We start from the raw sequence: 19,014 nt of genomic DNA, 5'->3' as shown, positions 1-19,014 counted from the left end.
ACTGAGACGTCTGTTCTAACCAGTGATAGCAAAACGGCAGACCTCTTCAAGTCTAGATTAGGTCACATAGTTTGGAAATGCTAACAGCCTCCTCTCCGTGATCACGTATCATTCGTTGTCTTTCGGGCCTGGTCCTGAAAACTTAGCTTGCAAGAGGCATACCCACAGATTCCAGTATCCCTGGAATGTGTTGCGGTGTTTCTAGTCTCGCAAGCTCGTCCGCTTACAATTCCCTGGGATATCTCTGTGGCCCGGTGCCCAGAACAGGTGAATTTTGAACTGTTCAGCCATTTCGTTTAGAGATCTGCAACAGTCCGGGTTCGTTTTTGTGTTCAGAAATACTGTCTCCAGGCTGCCTAGCTATCTAGAAGATATTTATGCCAACCGCTTGATATACACTCCAATGGTCGTGTAACCTTTTCGATATGACCAGTTCTAGATCTTAAGAGTATACCCCAAAACCCACCTGGTCGTCTAGTTTGGAACCGTTCGTATAGAAGTCTATGTAACTTCTATTACAAGGGATATCGTAGTTCCAATCGTGGTACAGTACTTTTTATCAAAAAGCGGCTCAGGTAGGGTGTAATCCACACTGCCTGGAACACCAGACATTGTATCAAGGATAACACAGTGTCCGTAGCCGCCGCATGACCAAAGATAAAGCTCTCTTAGCCTCACGGCAATGGTCGTGATCCATCCTTTGGATCCGGTTGACAGTAGATGGACTTTTGAAGCGCCGTCCATCAGACCACAACACCATACAGCATTTTAGGTCTGACATCTGGCGGATTTTAAGTCCCCTGCACTCCGCCAGACTTTAGCGATGTGGTCAATAGTTCCTCAGGAAAGTGTTTAGCAACAACTGCTGAGTCGTCTCCTGATTCCCTAAACCCACCGCTTCTATAGACCTTCGGTTTCAACTTGTTGAATCCGCAGGATAAAACTCCTTCAGACTTGTTGAGGTTTGCGAGAAAGCCGGAGTTTAATACGAATACAGCATGTCTCCGGTCACCATCAGACTCTTCCAATCCTCCAGACGGTGGTTGAAAGATTGGGATTACATTCCCTTAGTCTTCCAAGTCAGGATCAGAGGGTATCCATGCCTGTGGCATTGGCCGAGAAGGAACATCTTCCTTCTTGACTAAATCCTATGATCCGTCTGGCCAGATTTCACCAATCTTTTTTAGTGCTCAACGATACATTTCAATTGAGCGTTGATCGATGAAGGCAATTTGTTTGTATCGGACCCGATACCAGCCAGCATCACAAAATGGAGGAGACCCGCAAGAACATCGGAGTATACTGATGACAGTCCATTGACTATCCCCCTCCAATTATTTCTAGGTATGCAGCCCTTTTCTTCTCCCTTGTCAACAACTGCCATCACCAAACTGTCCCTAGCGACATTGGCAAAGGTTCTTTGACCCATCTTACTTTTGTTCGCCCTAGTTCTTTTAGTCATGGGGTGCTCTCCAGGTGACTGCAGCCTTTTGGCTGACTGCGGTGCAGTTTCCGAATCTGGACGTGTGGTCTTTTGGGGTAGCCTGTACCGGGAATCTCCGAGCCCAATTTAGGGAGTCTCTCTCCCTAATAGTGAGTGTCTTAGGATCATTCCCACCAAGCCTCTCAATAAGCCTGAGAGCGATGCGCCTCTTATTATTCCAAAGAGCGTATTATTTTGCTAGAGTAGCCCGATGGCCTAGGCAAATTATAGGCATGCGATGATAGAACAGGTTTGGCCTTGTCATTAAGACAAGGCTAGTTGAGCCTGAAGCAGCGGCTCCACCAGTCGAGATAGAACAGGTTTGGCCTTGTCCTTAAGACAAGGCTAGTGGAGCCTGAAGCAGCGGCTCCACCAGTCGATATTTCAGTAGCTAACAACTTGCTACGGCCCTATTCCACCACCTCATCTGTTGGATCTTTGGAGTCCATTCTAAGTCTACTCCCGGGCTCTAGATCTGCCGCTCCACTGGAAACAGACGCAGATTATGAACCGCCTAATGGATAACCCTATCGTATCTATCCTTGAGTGACTAAAATTTTTTTCCAAAAATAATGACCTATTACGAGTTGCAGAAAAAATTCTTGCCAAGCGGAATAGCAAAACGTCCGCTCCACCAAAAGGTTCAACTGGTCTTATAATCAAGGGTTCAACTGGCCTTATAATCAAGAAATTAAATTTTTGGATAAATCATTTCCATATATTTTAACAGTACACTCTGCATACCTATGGGATACTCCATGCACACATGAGACATTTTGGATTACAAAAAATTATTATCGATCTAGCGATGTCCGTCAGTCGAAAGCACGCTAACTTTTGAAAAGCTAGCCGCTTGAAATTTTGCACAAATAGTGTTGGGATTGTAAATGGGCAATATCGGTTCATATTTTCATATACCGATCTTGGATCTTGATTTTTGACCCACTAGAGGGCGCAATTCTTATCCGATTTGGCTCAAATTTTCCACGAGGTGTTTCATTATGATTTACAACATCTGTGCTATGTTTGGTTCAAATCGGTCCCTAACCTCATATAGCTGTCATATAAACCGATCTGGGGTCTTGACTTCTTGAGCCCCTAAAGGGCGCAATTGTTAATCGATTTGGCGGAAATTTTACACAATAACTTCTACTATAGATCCCAACATTCAATTTGATTAGCATAGCAATTATTTTCTTTTATCCTTTGTTTGCATAAAAAGAGGAAAAGAACTCGACAAATGCGATACATGGTGGAGGGTATATAAGATTCTGCCCGGCCGAACTTATCAAGTAAAGTATTAATCACCCAAGAAAATGTAGAAATGCAAATTTGTCTATGAACATTTCATTAAGGAACAGGGCAAACTTCTCACATATCAATGTGTCCAGTCCTATTCAAGTTTTTTAAGCTCAATGATGGGGGCCTCGTTTTTAGAGGCAAGTGCGAATGACAGGCCGATGTGCCACACCTATTTGGGGAGAAGTTTTTAAAAGGCAAAGTACCTAACAAATGTCGCCAGCATTAGGAGGGGATAACCGACGCTAAAAAATTTTCTCTGATGTTCTCGCCAGGATTCAAACCTCGGTATACAGCGTCGTAGGTGGTCATGGTAACCTCTGCGCTACAAGAAATTTTGATATTTTCAAACTTAGTTAAAGAAATCTTTAATCGTATCCATCTTTTGTATACCGCATGTTTTAATATTTCAGAAACCCAAAAATTTTAAACCATGCAATACCCCATATGCATATGTATACCCCCATACTTGGCCTTTTCCCATCACAATTTACTTTTCATCCGGCATACCATTGTTTTTCAAGAATGAAACCACAAAGGTAGCTGTATAAAAGGATAAATGTTTGTTATGCTACCACCATCACAATGCAACTGTAACACAGGATATGCTACAGCGGTTTGGCAGGACCTGCAAGGTAATTATTTCTTTCCAGAAGGTGGTCGGTGCCGTGTAGCAGTTTTAATTTGTCTCATTTGAAATTGTGAAATGGAAAAATGACAAAACCTTGCAGAAGAGGATCCCCTATATTTTTGCTGTTGTAATTCTTTTGTTATTCTGTGTCTTGACAATGAGAATTTCTTGTGCAGTTTTTCATTTTGTTATTTCTGTGTTGGTTGGATAGTTGGTTTGCTTGCCATTGTTTTAGTCTGTCAGAGAATACTGTTGTCAGGTACACCAATTTCCTTGGGGGTTTAATGCAGGGAAAACAATTAACATGAAATGTACAGATACAACAATTGTGGATGCAAAGAGTTTGCTTGGATTTCGAAGAATGTGGAAAAATTAACTTGAAATAGGTTAAAGAAAAATGGAATGATTTGTCATACATGGGTTTGCCACAACGCTCACCAGAACGCTTGGTGTATTCAGGGCACCTGTTCTGGATGCGCTAGATCTGCTTCTCTTAAAGGATGCCAAGTATATAGATATTATTATTGACCAGATACTAAACTGTGGAAGTAACGTCAACCAGAGTGTCCAAAGGTTACTGAATCTACTTCACTTTGGGGTTATGGCTTAGGCTAGGAACTGAGCGACTGCTGGCCGATGGTCCTTACGTAGTTTTCCCAGGAGGAAGCTGGGGGCATCCCGCCGTAGTGACTTGTCCAGAGTAGAGAAAGCAAGAGTCTTTTTAGAATTCCTTAAGACTAGGGAGCCATATAAGCTTTCGAAAGGGATACAGAAGCAGCTGACCGATCGGACTATCTCCATATATGTGAACATTACGGCGACCCGAAAAGCTCTGGCATCGTGCCACTGTCCCCAAAATCCTCTAAAACCGAGAAATATACCTATCAGTTCAATAAAAGACTTTGGTAGTGGAGAACATACCAGACATTTAAATTTGGAATGAATTGTCAACTGTAATCAACCCACCCTCCAAAAAGACGTTAACGTTAACCAAAATAATATAAACTAATAGTTCAGTAGAGTAGAGTTCAGATCCGACGCACAGTGGGCCAAACGGCCAAAAAATTGGAAATAAGTCTAAATCTTCTTATCTCTTGATTTTAGTGGTATAAAATGTAGAGGAGGACATGGGCTTTCAGGAAAGGTCCATATCTTTAACATAGGGTGAAATAGAGGGTGTCAGTTGACCACTTTTGACTTCTCCAACCCTCCGGGGCCATAACTTTTGATATGGCAAGAGCAATTCCTCAAGGTTTTTTCTTTAAAAAACAAATGTTGACAAAATTTCCTAAAAATTCAAATGTCACCAAAACTTTATACAGTAATCTTATTTTTATGACATTTTCTAAGAAAATTAAATTTGATGAAACCATTGATTAAATATCCAAAGTTAAAATTTTTTTTTGGTAATTTTTGTTTCTAAGAATCAAAATTTTCCTTGCTTCTTCATTCTACCCTCTCAAAAGCAATGGAGTGTCACATGAAATACACATTTACTTATGCAACAACATACGGGTGGCATTATCATTGTTAATGTTGCATAAAAGTTGAATGGGGGACACCATCAACACCATCCTCAAGGGAGGGCGAAGATATTCTGCGACCATAAGAATCATAATGATTGCCACACACAACACACATTATGAATGGTCTTGTCTTATAGTGTCCTTATTAATATGCCCACATCCTGCTGCCACATGATAGGAGAAAGAAAAAGGAACTTCCTTTTACCCCTCTTAACATAAAGGCAAGAAAATAATATTTAATCGCAAAAGTAAACCAACGAAACAATGAAAGAGCTATCTTACCTGATTTCCTTTGGAGCCATGGCAAGGATACAGCATAACATCATGTCCTGCATAGTCAAGGCAGGCCTCATCACGACGAATTTCCCCAGCTTTGCTCAGCATCCAGTACTATTCCCCAGCAGCAGCACAAAATTCCATAGTCAGCCAAGCGCAGGAAAAACAGTTTGCACACGAAACCATGATAATGAAGTAGGGGCGAGATGCGAGTGGCACATTATCATCGTGTGGGTGTTGGTGGTGATGTTTTTGGCATTTTGTTCATCACAAGTACAATTCATAACCCAGCCAGGTGTATGTAGCAGGTTGCAAAAAAATGCATTCCCAGCAGGAGATGCCACAAAGTAGTTGTCATGTGGAGCCAAAATGTATGCCAATTACAAATGGTTGGTGGTGGTTGTTGATTTTTTTGGGCATTGTGAGTTTTTTTTTTCATTTCCATGATAACAATAGAAGTATAATGAAAACAAACAGTATTTGTTAATATTTTTTATATAGATGCGTTGAGTGAGTTATGAAGTACAGAGTATTCAATTTAATTTCCATGAGTGGTAGAAAATACATTTTAACAACAGCAAATATTTTGTGAGATGATAGAAAAACTATTTTTAAATAATTAATTAAAAACTATATATTAGGGATTTTCATTGAATCAATGGCCAGTGTTTCGTTTAAATCTTTGTCGCATTGCCATTTTCTTTGTGCCAAATTTCAGCCAAATCAGCTGAAAATGGAGTTTTTTAGAGGCTTAAGAAGTACAATCCGGGGATGGGTTTATTGGTTTATTGATTTCGTCAGCCTTTAGAGGGCGCAATTATAATCCGATTTGGCTGAAATTTCGTGTGAGAGGTTTTGTTGGGACTTCCAACAACTGTGCCAAGTATGGTCTAAATCGGTTCATAACCTGATATAGCTCCCATATAAACCGATCTCCCGATTATATTTCTTGGCTGAAATTTTGTACAACGTCTTCTTCAACAATCAACATACGTGTCAGATATTGTCAAATATTGATATTGGAAGGGGAGCGGACCCTCGCTCTTACCCCAAATGTACTACCCAAAAATAAAAGTGGACCAATCGCGACAATATGGGACTCAAATGAAAGGTATCCAGTAGTAGATTACGAATATGGTCCGGGAGATGGAATATGCTTTGTAATTAGTTAATATCGGAAGGGAGCGAACACTCCCCCGTTTTCACAAAAATACCACCCAAAATCACAAGTTGACTGATAAAGACAATTTGGATAAAAAATTGAAGAGGTATTGAAGAGTATAATACGAATATTGTATATCAAATTGAGTTCAAGTACTCAGGAAGTCGCCCTAACCCCAAAACTTCTAAAAGCAGATAAATTGAACGTCCATATCAAAATGGGGCTAAAATGAACGGTATTCGGGAGTAGATTAAGAATCTGGCATACAAAATCAGGTCGAACTTTCGCGGACACCCCATCCCTCAAAAACCTCCCCAATGGGCATATTAGACAATCACGACTATATGGAACTCGGTTTGTTTGTTTGTTCCGTATAGACTCAAAAACGGCGGAACCGATTACCTTGAAATTTTCGCAGATTGTGAAGGTTGGTGAAGAAACATTGGCTATATAATTGTTCGATATCGGAAGGAGGAGGACCTTCTCCCTTATCCCAAAAACGCAACCCAAAACTAAAAGTGGACCGATAGTCACAATATGGGTATCAAAAGAAAGGTATTGGAGACTAGAAAACGAATATCGTATTAGTATTTGGGTCCAAGTTGCCAGCGGGCCGCCCCAACCCCAAAACTCCTCTAAACAGATATGTCAAAATGGGACTCAAAGGAAAAGTTTCGGCAGTAGATCACGAATCTGGCATAAAAAATTAGGTCCAAGTCATGGGAGGTCGCCCGACCACCAAATACCTCTAAATGGGCATATTAACCGACCATGGCTATATGGGACAAATGAAACGTATTTGGATGTAGATTAAGAATATGATATTAAAATTTGCGTTCAAGTTAGGTGTCGCCTTTTCTCCTAAAAATACATCAATATGTTAGTTGACCCGTTATGACAATATGGGACTCAAATGAGAGAGAGAGTATAAAACGAATCTGATATTCAATTTTGGAGCCAAGTGTTTGGGGGTACGCCCTAAAGTACCCCCTAAACTGAACTTCATTTCAGACTATGGCAGTATGGAACTCAAATCAACGGTATTTGGGAGTAAAGAACGAATTTGATATCTTTTTCAGGGCAAAGTGCCGGTGCCCGCCCCAGCTCCAAAATGCCCTCCAAACGGTTCTTATTTATCAACTACGGCAATATGGGGCTCAAATAATTTGGGATAATTTTGGATTTGGGAGTGGAGCATGAACTTGATAGCCATTTTTGAGGCGAAATGCCATCCCTCCCATAAAAACAACTTCTCATTAACCTAATTTTCAAGAACACCAGGGGCAGAGTTGCCACATACGTAATCGAGTGCGCTTTCGTATCGAATGAAATTTAATCTCGATACGAAATTTTTATCCCGTTCAATAAAGAGATACATAATTCACAATAGAGAGATTTCGATCGATTTTACTCGTTCACGTATGCGGAAATTTGGCTCCAGATCTCACAGATTGGTAATGCGTTTCGTTCAATTTTTGCACTCTTACAGTCACTTCTATTGTTGGGGTTTGGTGCCCCGGGGACTGCCACCCCACCACTCTAAAGAAAGGCATTTGGCAGTAGAGTAATAATTATCCCATGAACCGTGCAGGTGCAAACTTCTCACACATCAATGAGTTCTTTCCTATTGAAGTTTAAACCCAATGATAAGGGACTTTTTTTATAGCCAAGTCCGTATGCCGTGCCTCTTTGGGGAGAATTTTTTTCATGACCATGCATGGCATGGGACCTCGCTAATGTCGCCAGCGTTAAACACAGAAATTTTGCAAATGTCACCAGCATTGAATTTTTGTCAATATTCTCGCAAGGATTCGAACGCAGGCGTTCAGTCCGTTTCGGCTAGTTTAGTATTAATTCGATGGCTTTTCTCCATTCTCCATTCAATAAAGAAACAAGTAGAGCCTTAAACATCATTAAATTTTTTACTAGAAATAACATCTTACACCATTGGCAGAAGCGTTTCGTAGATTGGCAACATCAACTTCATTAGTAGAATTATGACGGAAGGATTACTGATTAATTGCAGACTTTGTAAGTACCATTGTGAATTTTTTTCCGCCAGTCACAATGATGCTATTGAAATTGAGCTTGCGCCAATCAAGGAAATCGTCTACCAATCGTTTGGTAACAGCGCCCTGATTGTCTATGAGTTGAAGAAGGTATTTTCTACAACTCATTGACAATGAGGACCTGCATATTACATCATTGGTAGACACTTTTCTTGATTGTCAAGACTAACTTCATGAGTATCATTATGACAGATGGATATAATTCACAATGGTAGTAAAGAAGTTGTCAATCAATGAAAAGCATTTTCCAATGGTGTGATAACTGTGCTATAAATTTTTTTGAGTAAAAGAAATTATCAGCTTTTAGCAATGATGACACCGATATCACACCATTGGTAAACGCGTTTTTGGAGATTCCCGAGATCAACTTCATGAGTACCATTGTGACAGACGGATAAAATTCACAATGGCACTGATGAAGTTGAACTTGCAAAACAATGCTGCAATTTAATTCTTACTCATTTTGTTTATAAATTTTCCTTCTCTGCGATTTGACATCATAGATTTTTACATTTTATGAACCAAACCGAAAATGGCACCTCAAATATTTGCTATTGTTAAAATGACTAAGAATAATAATTAACACTGTGGAATTTTGCACAATAAACACTTATGGACTAATAATAATAATTTGTTGCTACAAATACATTATATAGTAGTAGTATAAAATAATTATAGCCACAAACTCCGTTAAAAATAAACAGCATTTATTACTATTGCATTATTAATTTCATACAATCAGCGGCATCATCATCATCATCATTGTGAACTAGCATATGATTCCTAATTTAAACAAAACCCAGTGATTTTCTTAGTTGCGTGCATTGCAGAATATATGAAATTTAGCCAAAAGGCACACATACAGACATAGTTGAGTGGGCTGATGTATGAGCAGATGTGGTCAGGTGAACAAGGGAAAAATTTTTCAAAATTTAAAAAAAAAATTGTGAACAAAATTGCTAATTTGGCTAAAGGCCAAATTTAATTTTATTATGCCAGGGCAACAAATGTTTTAAATGGAAATATTAGTTATTTGGCACTCTTTTCCAGGCTTAACAAGAGCACCATACAAAATGTCCTTGCGAATGAATGCTAAAGGGGCCCATACTGCCTACTTCAAAATCCTAATGAACTGTGTTTGCATGAGTAATGTTTCATGAATGATGTGCTAATGTTGCAACATGTGTTGCCTTTTTATTGCTGAACCAAATTTCTAATTAACCAAATGTAAAATGAGGTCCTTGCTGTTTGGTACTCTCACAGTAAATTTGAGTAAAAAGAGAATTGTTAAAATAAAATGTACTTATCATTAAAGCTAATTAAATAATCGTAGAGTGAACTCAAAGGATAACCAATGCAAATTGGAACGCTAATGAAAAACAAAGAATGCAAGAAATGCATGAAAAAGCTAGCAAGGATTCTAACAAGCAATTATGAGCTTTTATGTTCTCTGTAAATCTGTATGATTTTCCATACTGTTTGCATTTCTCTCATTCAGGAACTTTGATGATTGTGTTAAACGTTGTATTACGTTTCTCAATCAACGATCTTAATTGTGTTCTATTGTTGTTATGACTCGTTGCAAGGATTTACTAATTGAATGGCTTTGTGTGTGTTACACAATATTATGTTCATACATAGCATGCATGTGTGAATTTTGCATATACAATTTCCCAATTATAAATGGATATGGAAATATGCAAAATTTCGGCAAATATTGGTTCATCATATTGGGTATTGATTGATAACGAATGTAAATTTTTAGATTTACTATTTCATTTGAAAGTGAAAAGGGGAAAGAGAGAGGAAGAGAGACTCACAAAATTAATTTCCTTTTTTTTTAATAAATGTTTTGTGATAATTTAACTTTCGAATTGTTTATTGAAGCTTAATTTAACGTAAAGTTTGTCTTAAGGGGTTTTTCGGTTTATCAAAACTCCAAAATTTAGATCATTTCCAATATACATGACTTGCATTGTCCACATCAGTATAAAACGGCAGTCGTCCCCCAAAAATTGAATTCTTTTGGCTCCGTATAATCCCAAAAAAGTATAGTCAATATCGGTTTACGAACTGATGTGGTACTACCCTCATTAAATTTGGCGTCTTAAGCGTCGGAATCTATCTGATTGCCATTTAGACCGATTTATCATTTGAATTCCTTGTACTAAAAATTATTTCAATTGTACCACAGCTTTCCCATGAATATTTTTCCATAGCTAATTTATTAAAACTTGCCCCGAAATGTTTTTCTTTCTGTCAATAAAAATTATCTTCAAAATTTTTTGCATTGCAATCCACAAACTAGCATTACAATGCAAAACTAAAATTAGGCAGCAATTATTGTCAATAAACACATAGACCCCCTAAAGTATGCCTTGCGTTTATTATCAATTTTCTATTTGACCATAACTGCTTGTCAGACGAATGCTAAAACTCTTAGTTAATTCTAAGCTAGAGATGTGCGCGTGAGTGATTTTTCACTCACGCACTACTTTTTTATGTCGACTCACGTTCATGCACGCTTACGGGACTAAAATGTTACTCACGCACGAAACATTCACAACTCACGGGACAATCATGACTTACGAGGCACTCACGACTAACGAGAAACTCACTAGCATTACAATGCAAAACTAAAATTAGGCACCAATTATTGTCAATAAACACTTAGACCCCCTAAAGTATGCCTTGCTTTTATTATCAATTTTCTATTTGACCATTACTGTTTGTCAAACGAATGCTAAAACTCTTAGTTAATTCTCATGTTCGCGCACGCTCACGAGATAAACATTTTACTCACTCACGAAACATTCACGAGACAATCACGACTTACGAGGCACTCACGAGAAAATCACAACTCTAGAGACACTCACTAGGTTTACAATGCAGAACTAAAACTAGGCAGCAATTATTGTCAATAAACACAGTGACTCCCTAAAGTATACCTTGCTTTTATTATCAATTTTATATTTGACCATAACGGCTTGTCAAACCAATGTTGAAACTCTCATTTAACTCTAAGATAGGGATGATTTTTCACTGACACTAACTAGAACATAATTTTATTCACGCAAGACTTTTTTGTGGCAACTCACGTTCATGCACGAGACTAAAATATTACTCACGCACTACTCACGAGGCACTTACGAGAAAATCGTAACTAACGAGGCACTCACGAGACAATTACGGCTCACGAGTTACGTTTTCTTTCCATGTGTCTCAAATCATACAGCATCTGAACATACGTATATTAATATTTAAAATGTATCAGCCCTGCATAACAACTTATTTGCTCTTTTCCATTCTTTGCATCTGTAGACAGATTCGTATGATAAAAACCCATATGATTTGAGAGCATGTGAAAATTTAGTTTTCCGTTGTTTTTGTTTATTTCGCGATTCGTGAGCGTTTCGTGAGTTGTAAGTCGTGAGTGTCTCGTGAGTCATAAGCGTCTTGTGAGTCGTGATTTTCTGATTAGTCGTGATTAGTGTCGTGAGCATGATTCCTCTCATTCACGCTCACGCTGGAAGAATTTTAAATCAATCACGCACACGATCTCGTGATTAAATTTGAATCTCACTCACGAATCACGTTACTCACACGTGTTACAAGCGTGACACGACAACTCCCGTGCACACCTCTATTTTAAGCCTCTAGCCATAAACATGGGAGCACAGTTTTGTACAAAGTGCCAAGGATATGCCATAAAATGTCAAATTATAATTGCTTTCTAAACAAAAAGGATGTACAAACGGATGCCCTCCAGAATGGGGCAATGAATATGCAATGCTATGAATAAATGGCGAATGTTATGATTTATAAAATCCCCTAAAGTATGCTTTAATAATATGATGTTTGTGAGTTATAAGAGAGTAGGAAAGCAAATGAAAAATAGAAAAAAACAAGCAATGATTTATGGTATTTTTCGGGCCATAATGTTTTTGCAATTTTTCTTTAGCTGGTTAGCCTTACAGAAAAAAAAACATAGAAACAGGGAATGTTATGAGTGCGTTTTACTTGCTTTCAACAACATTATGGCCTTTAAATCAAGGATAATATGATGGGGAATGATTTATGATTAAGACTTGCTTGATGTGATTTATATCAAAAATAAGCTCGCTTTCTTGTTTTTTATGTTCGTTACAAACCAAAAACCATTTTGTAAAGGTGAACCAAAAAATGTCATAGATTTTTTGTGTGAAGGGGAAGGTGTGAGGGGGCCTTTGAAGCTGGTGAATGGGAACATATTTCTCCTTTTCTTTTTGGCTTTATTTTTTGTTTTTTTTTTTGTTATTTCTTCCACCTACATTTCTTTCTTCCTTATTGAAAGCAAAGCATTAAGCATTAAATAAAATTTGGTGAGTGGAAAATTCTATTTCAAAACCCCTTATCCAAGTGTAAATCATTTATAAGAAGAAGAAAAACATAGGTTAAACTGAAAGATTAGTAAATAAAAACAAAAATTATAAATGAAAAAAAGTAACAGAGAAACGAACATAAACTGAGAAGGAAAGAAACAATAAAAGTACCTGATTTCCACCCTGACCGTGACATTTATAAGGATCAACGGCACCTTGCATGTCGTCCGGTTTGGCGGCTGAATCGAGACACATATCGGTTTCGATATTGGCAATCTGTAATTGTCAGTTTACAATGGTTTGGTACGTATTTTTATAAAAGATTAAAAAATTGTTTTTTTTTTTTTTTTGGGTACAAAAAATTTAATAAATCAGTGTGAATGGAAAAGAGGTAATAGACACGACTCATCAATTGGAAACATTAAAGGTGGTAATTTAAGTGGTGCAAGAAATACTACTAAGCTACGAAATTTAAAGAAAATCTTTTTGTACGACATTCATTATTAAAAAATTATTATTGCTAATTTGATTTTTTCTTAAATTAATTTTTTGAAGCTATCTTATTTTTAAGAAATTGGCACTGAAATTTTCATAAATAATTTAAACAAAAATCTCTTGAACTTGAATTTTTGACTTAGAGTCTAGTTTAGGTTAGGTTAGACTATTTTCTAAACAGACTCGGAAGTATCTGTCAGAAAGGCATGTTTTCTAGGCTGAAACTATGCTCTTAAAAGTTTCAGAATTGAAGATGTGAAAAAAGGCACGTGTCCAGCTTGACAGATCCTACCGATGAGTTTGGTGTGGTGCCAAACGAAATCGCGTCCTAGGAAACCAGTCAATGCTATTACATTTTCTGCCTAACTTTAAAAATTAAGATTTTTTGTTTTTCTGCTATTTTTAGTAGAAACAGAGGGCCTGCAGCCGGACATATCCGATTGTATGAATAATTTCAAATTCAAATAAATTAAGCGCATTATGTGGAAAAAATGGCATTTGTAAAGACAGCAAACCTTATGCAGTCTCTCCGCAAATAGTGGAGCTGTATAAAAATTAAATGTTTTCAAAATTAGTGCTTTTTTCATTTAGACTATTTTTGCCTAAGCTTATAACATTAATAATTGACTAAGTAATTTGTCGAAGAATACCGTAAACCTTTCAACAAAATTTTTAAAACATTTTGATTTCAAACCAAATGATATCATTCCTACCATTCTGGTAGTGAATTAAACGGACAAAATGTTGTATAGAAAAAATTTTTAAATTTTTCTTAAAAAAATAATGCATTTTTTTTTATACATTTTGGAAAAATTTTATCTAGAAATAAAGTTTTGACAAAGTATTCTAACCAAATAAAATTTTTTAAAAAAATTTTTATGAAGATAAGATTTTTTTAAAAAAATTAGGTTTTGGAAAATTTTTCTATTAAATAAAATTTTTAAAAATTTTCTATAAAAATAGAATTTTGGAAAAACTTGTACATCAACAAAATTTTCTAAAGAAATATAATTTTGTGTTTTGCTCTAAATTCATATGGTCTTGAAATAATTCATACATTAGGATATTGTCCGGCTGCAGACCATAAGGTAATCGGTTTCTATTAAAACATAGAAATACAAAAAAGAACCTTGTTTTAAAATTAGGCAGAAAATGTGTTTTTTGCTTTGTAATATCTTCTGACTGGTTTCCTAGACCGCGATTTCGTTTGGTACCACCCAAACTTGTCAGCAGTTGTCTAGACGTACCTTTTAGACAACTCCTACGGACCCTCACTGAAATATTCCCATCTTAAAACTCTATCAAAACAGGACTTACATATCGACTATTGCAATATAGGGCTCAAATAAAAGGTATAAGATGATAATGAGTGATGTGGTTTTGTACTAACGCGAGGAGTACGACTACTAACATCTTTTTGGACAGTAAACAGGCCATCGCGGCAATAACAATTAGAACGGTAAGGTCGTGAACGGTCTTGAAGTGTAAGAAGGAGATTAATGCCTTCTTCGAGGACGGAACGATCCGCATTGTTTTTTAGCCGAGTCATAGCGTGGTAAGGGGGAGGGAAAAAGCAGACTATAAGGTCAGAGGACTGCAAACTTGGTAAATCCGAAGCCTTTCAGGCGACGCAGTTCGATTTATGGGCGTTAGCGACGAAAGTGCATTTATTCCTGCAGTGTTGCTGTAGAACAGCGAAATGATCGGTAGGACGACGAAAATCCTATGGGGAGATCCGGAAAAAGAGAAAAAGATTCTATTTCTGAATGGAAGAAAGAAGATCAGTATGTCTTGCGGTATCAAAACGGGACATTTAGGTTTATGAGGACACTTATACAGAATAGGTGCGGCAAATGATAGCATGTGTAGGGCATGTGGGGAAGATTAAGAAACGTTGCAGCATTTCTCATGTCATTGCCCGACTCTTCGGGTAACAGATACCGACACTTAGTTGGAGATACCATAAAAAAAATTTAGTATTTTGTTACTAGCAGGGAAATCCTGACTTCGATTTTCCTTTCGAGATTACTTTAAGAATTTAGAGCGCACAACAAGCCGATTTCTGGCTTAGGCATATGACCATAGTGGCATTGGTTTGATTTCTTTAAAAATAATATTTAAAAAAACATAATTTTTACGAAATGGTTTGTCTGTTTGCGCTCTTTTATTTTAATCTTTTAAATCTTTTTGTGATTTTTCGACCATAATAAAGCTCGAGATCATATCGAAAGCTTTCTTTTCAAAAAATAGCATAGCAAAAGTACTCAAATTATTCAAAACAGTTTGACTGGCGTATTTTGCTATGCTATTCTTATTACGAAATATTTTTAAATTAAAATTTTTATGAAAAATTATGATATATGAAAAATTTGATATAAAAAATATTAAAAAATTTTACTTAAACATAAAATTGGTACAATTTGTGGAACTTTCTAAAACTAAAAATAAATAAAAACTGAATTTTGTAGAAAGTAAAATTTTGTTGATAGTTTTTCACAAAAAGGTATTCTGGCGAATTCTTAATGAGAAATTTTTATTCATTAGTAATCCTTCAGTACTATCAGGATGATATTGATGAAAGGGCTGCCAACCAACAAATCGCAATATTTCACGAAGCATCACAAAATTGAATGCGTTGCAACTCCTTCATTAGTATCATCGCGACTGATGATGGTATTGCTGAACAGTTGTCAGCTACAAACCAATGGTGATTACTCGTGTAAATTTTCCGATAAACAACCAATTTTGATAAAAAAAATAATATTTGAACAATAAATATAAAATATTCTATAATTTGTAAATAATATTTCTATGAAAGCAAATGTTAGAGTTTTGTAATAAAATACCTGGGCCTACCTCTACATCATTTTCAAAAATAATTATGAACTTTTTTTATTTCTTTTTGCAGGTTCAGCCAACGAAACTTATTCTTAATTTCCCTAAGACTTATTTGGTAAGTAATTGAAGTTTTCCAATCTTCTTTTTGTAGTTTTTACCACATCTTAAAATTTACTTTTTTTTCTGTTAAATGTCGTGCCTAAGACCTCTTACACTGAAATTATTTAAAAAAAAAACAAGACAAAAGGCTGTAGCATGCATTTAGGCTAGCAGGGCAGGGCAGGAGGACAGGGCGTTGGAGAAGGAGCAGACAATACGGAACCCATTACCATTAGAATTTAGTTTATCTTTGTTATTTTGGCTGTTTTTCTGGTTGTTGGTGGAATATGTTAAAAATGTTTTCAAGTTATTTGTAAAATTTTGTTTTTGGAACATTTTTGAACGGAGCTTGTGGCGGTCGCATTTTAGTTATCTTTGGGCTGCTGTGTGTATTCGGTGCTAGTTGTGTGTAGTGTTATAACAAACCTGATTTCCTCCTTGATTGTGACAAGGATACAAGCCCACTGGCTTTTTCAAATCCTTTTTGCGTGCCGGTGAATCCAAACATGTGCGACCGCCAGCACCTAAATTTCTTATCTGTGATTTTTGGAGGGGATAAAATAAATGTAATTTATCATAATTTCAAGGGGTAATGTTTTAGTTAGCTTATGTTAGTTAGTTTTTAGTTAATTATAGTGTTAAAAAGGTTTTAGGGGGTGACATATGCTGCAAACCAATTCATTTTTTATCTTGTCACTGTGGCCTTGTGATTATGTTTTATCCAATTGTTTGTTCGTTTTATTTTCTGTTAGTTTTAAACAAGGACTTAAGTTGTGAGAGAGAGAGAGTGGGGTCAGAAGGGGGCAGGTAGTTCAGACTTGTGTTAGCTGGTTCAAAGCAGTTGGCAGCTAGTTTATGTGTGAGTGTATGTAAAGTGGTGTCATGGAGTACTGTAGTACTTACCTCGCCATAGGCTACCGATTCACCAGGTATGAAAAGTTCAGGATACACATTGTCCAAATACCATTTGAAATTTTTACAGCCCAAATTTTCACTGCCAGCAATAAAAAAAGAGAACAAAAGAGCATAAGAATAATAAAAAATATAGAATTTAGAATGTGTGTATATAGCCTACATGTATGCAATAATAATAAAATAAAGAACAAGAATCCTCAAAGTATGCTTCAGTTATTGCAGTGTCCCATATGAACTAATGGAACAATAATAAAAAAAAAAAAACTTTTTCCTTTGTTTGTAGAAACAATTTTCTTATGCTTCAATTTTTATTTTTAATTGGTTTTTATATCAAATCATCAATCTCTAGCATATTTTAGAATAATTGAATACAATATAAATACTTCATTTAACACAACTATAATGAAGAAGTTGTATGATTTTCTTATCATTTTGCAATGTATACATAAAAGTCACCCTTGGTCTAAAATAATAACTGTACAAGAAACCAGTAAGGAGAGGCTAAAGTCGGTCGTAACCGACTATATAATATCCTACACGTACCCTACAAACATAAATTCGGACATTAGACATATGTTTATGAGAGCTTTATCTTAATCTGAACCGACATTTTTGGAACAGATCGTTTGAAAATTGTTGTTACTACGGCCATACAAGTGCAAATCGGGCGAAACATATATATGGGAGCTATATCTAAATCTGAACCGATTTTGATGAAATCTTGCAAACATGTTAAGGTCAGCAACATGTGCCAAATTTTTTGCACGTCGGTTGGAAATTGTAATTCGTAAAGCCATTTAAGTGGAAATCGGGCGATACATATATATGGGAACTATATCCAAATCTGAACAGATTTTGATGAAATCTTGCAGATATGTTAAGATTGGTAACAAAACAATTTGTACCAAATTTTGAGCAAATTAGTTGAAAATGTTTGTTACTATTGCCAGTGCAAATCGGGCGATACATATATATGGGGACTATATCCAAATCTGAACCGGTTTTGATGAAATCTTGCAGATATGTTAAGAATGGTAACATCCCATTCCAAATTTAGTGCAGATCGGTAGATAACTTTAGTTACTACAGCCATTTAAGTGCAAATCGGGCGACACATATAAAAGGGAGCTATATCCAAATCTGAACCGATTTTTACCAAAGTTTACAAAAATAGCGTTCGCCTTTGGGTCAAAAAAAGTGACATGTGCAAAATTTCGTGACGATTGGACAACAAATACGACCTTTACCTTGATCACAAGAATACATGGACGCACAGACGGACATGGCTAAATCGAATTAGAAAGTGAATTCTGAATCGATCGGTCGAGCTCTTGTTAATGGGTCTAGCTCTTCTCCTTCTTAGCAAACAAATGCTCATTCATGCCAAGTATTATCCGAATCAGTCAATATAAAGATATAAACCGATTCCCGGATTTGAATTCTTGAGCCCTTAGAAGCCTCAATTTTCATCCGATTTGGCTAAAATTTGAAAGAAAGACTTGAGCTACGACTTTCAACATCCATGCCAATTTTATCCGAATCGGATATACAGATATATCCCCCATATAAACCGATCCCCGGATTTGAGTTCTTGAGCCCTTAGAAGCCTTTATTTTCATCCGATTTGGCTGAAATTTGGAACAATGACTTGAGTTATGACTTTCAACATCTATACCAAGTATGATCCGAATCGGTCTATGAACAGATATAGCCCCAATATAACCGATCCCTTGATTTGACTTCTTGAGCCCCTAGAGGCCTTTATTTTCATCCGATTTGGCTGAAATTTGGAACAATGACTTGAGTTATGACTTTCGACATCTATGCTAAGTATGATCCGAATCGGTCTCGATCCCTTGA

The 19,014-nt window shown here is 36.6% G+C and overlaps 1 protein-coding gene across 3 annotated transcripts in view; it reads right to left on the bottom strand.

Annotated features, from left to right (window-relative positions):
- LOC106095261 (putative polypeptide N-acetylgalactosaminyltransferase 9) overlaps positions 1-19,014 on the bottom strand; it is a 315,857-nt gene that overhangs the window by 8,600 nt on the left and 288,243 nt on the right. The window contains exons 10-12 of one of the 3 annotated variants that reach the window (XM_059369149.1): positions 17,143-17,233; positions 12,979-13,083; positions 5,222-5,329 (exon numbers count right to left, since the gene is read on the bottom strand). In XM_059369149.1, coding sequence (XP_059225132.1) covers positions 5,222-5,329; positions 12,979-13,083; positions 17,143-17,233 — 304 coding nt within the window. Of the gene's footprint in view, positions 1-5,221; positions 5,330-12,018; positions 12,885-12,978; positions 13,084-16,665; positions 16,777-17,142; positions 17,234-19,014 lie in introns of those variants that run through there. The other 2 variants (XM_059369148.1, XM_059369150.1) reach the window with 2 other exon arrangements.

The sequence above is a fragment of the Stomoxys calcitrans genome, chromosome 5 (genome assembly GCF_963082655.1).
Source record: "Stomoxys calcitrans chromosome 5, idStoCalc2.1, whole genome shotgun sequence".
NCBI classification, from domain to species: domain Eukaryota; kingdom Metazoa; phylum Arthropoda; class Insecta; order Diptera; family Muscidae; genus Stomoxys; species Stomoxys calcitrans.
The sequence above is the reverse complement of the archived record's forward strand: the minus strand, read 5'-3'. Positions and strand labels throughout refer to the sequence as shown.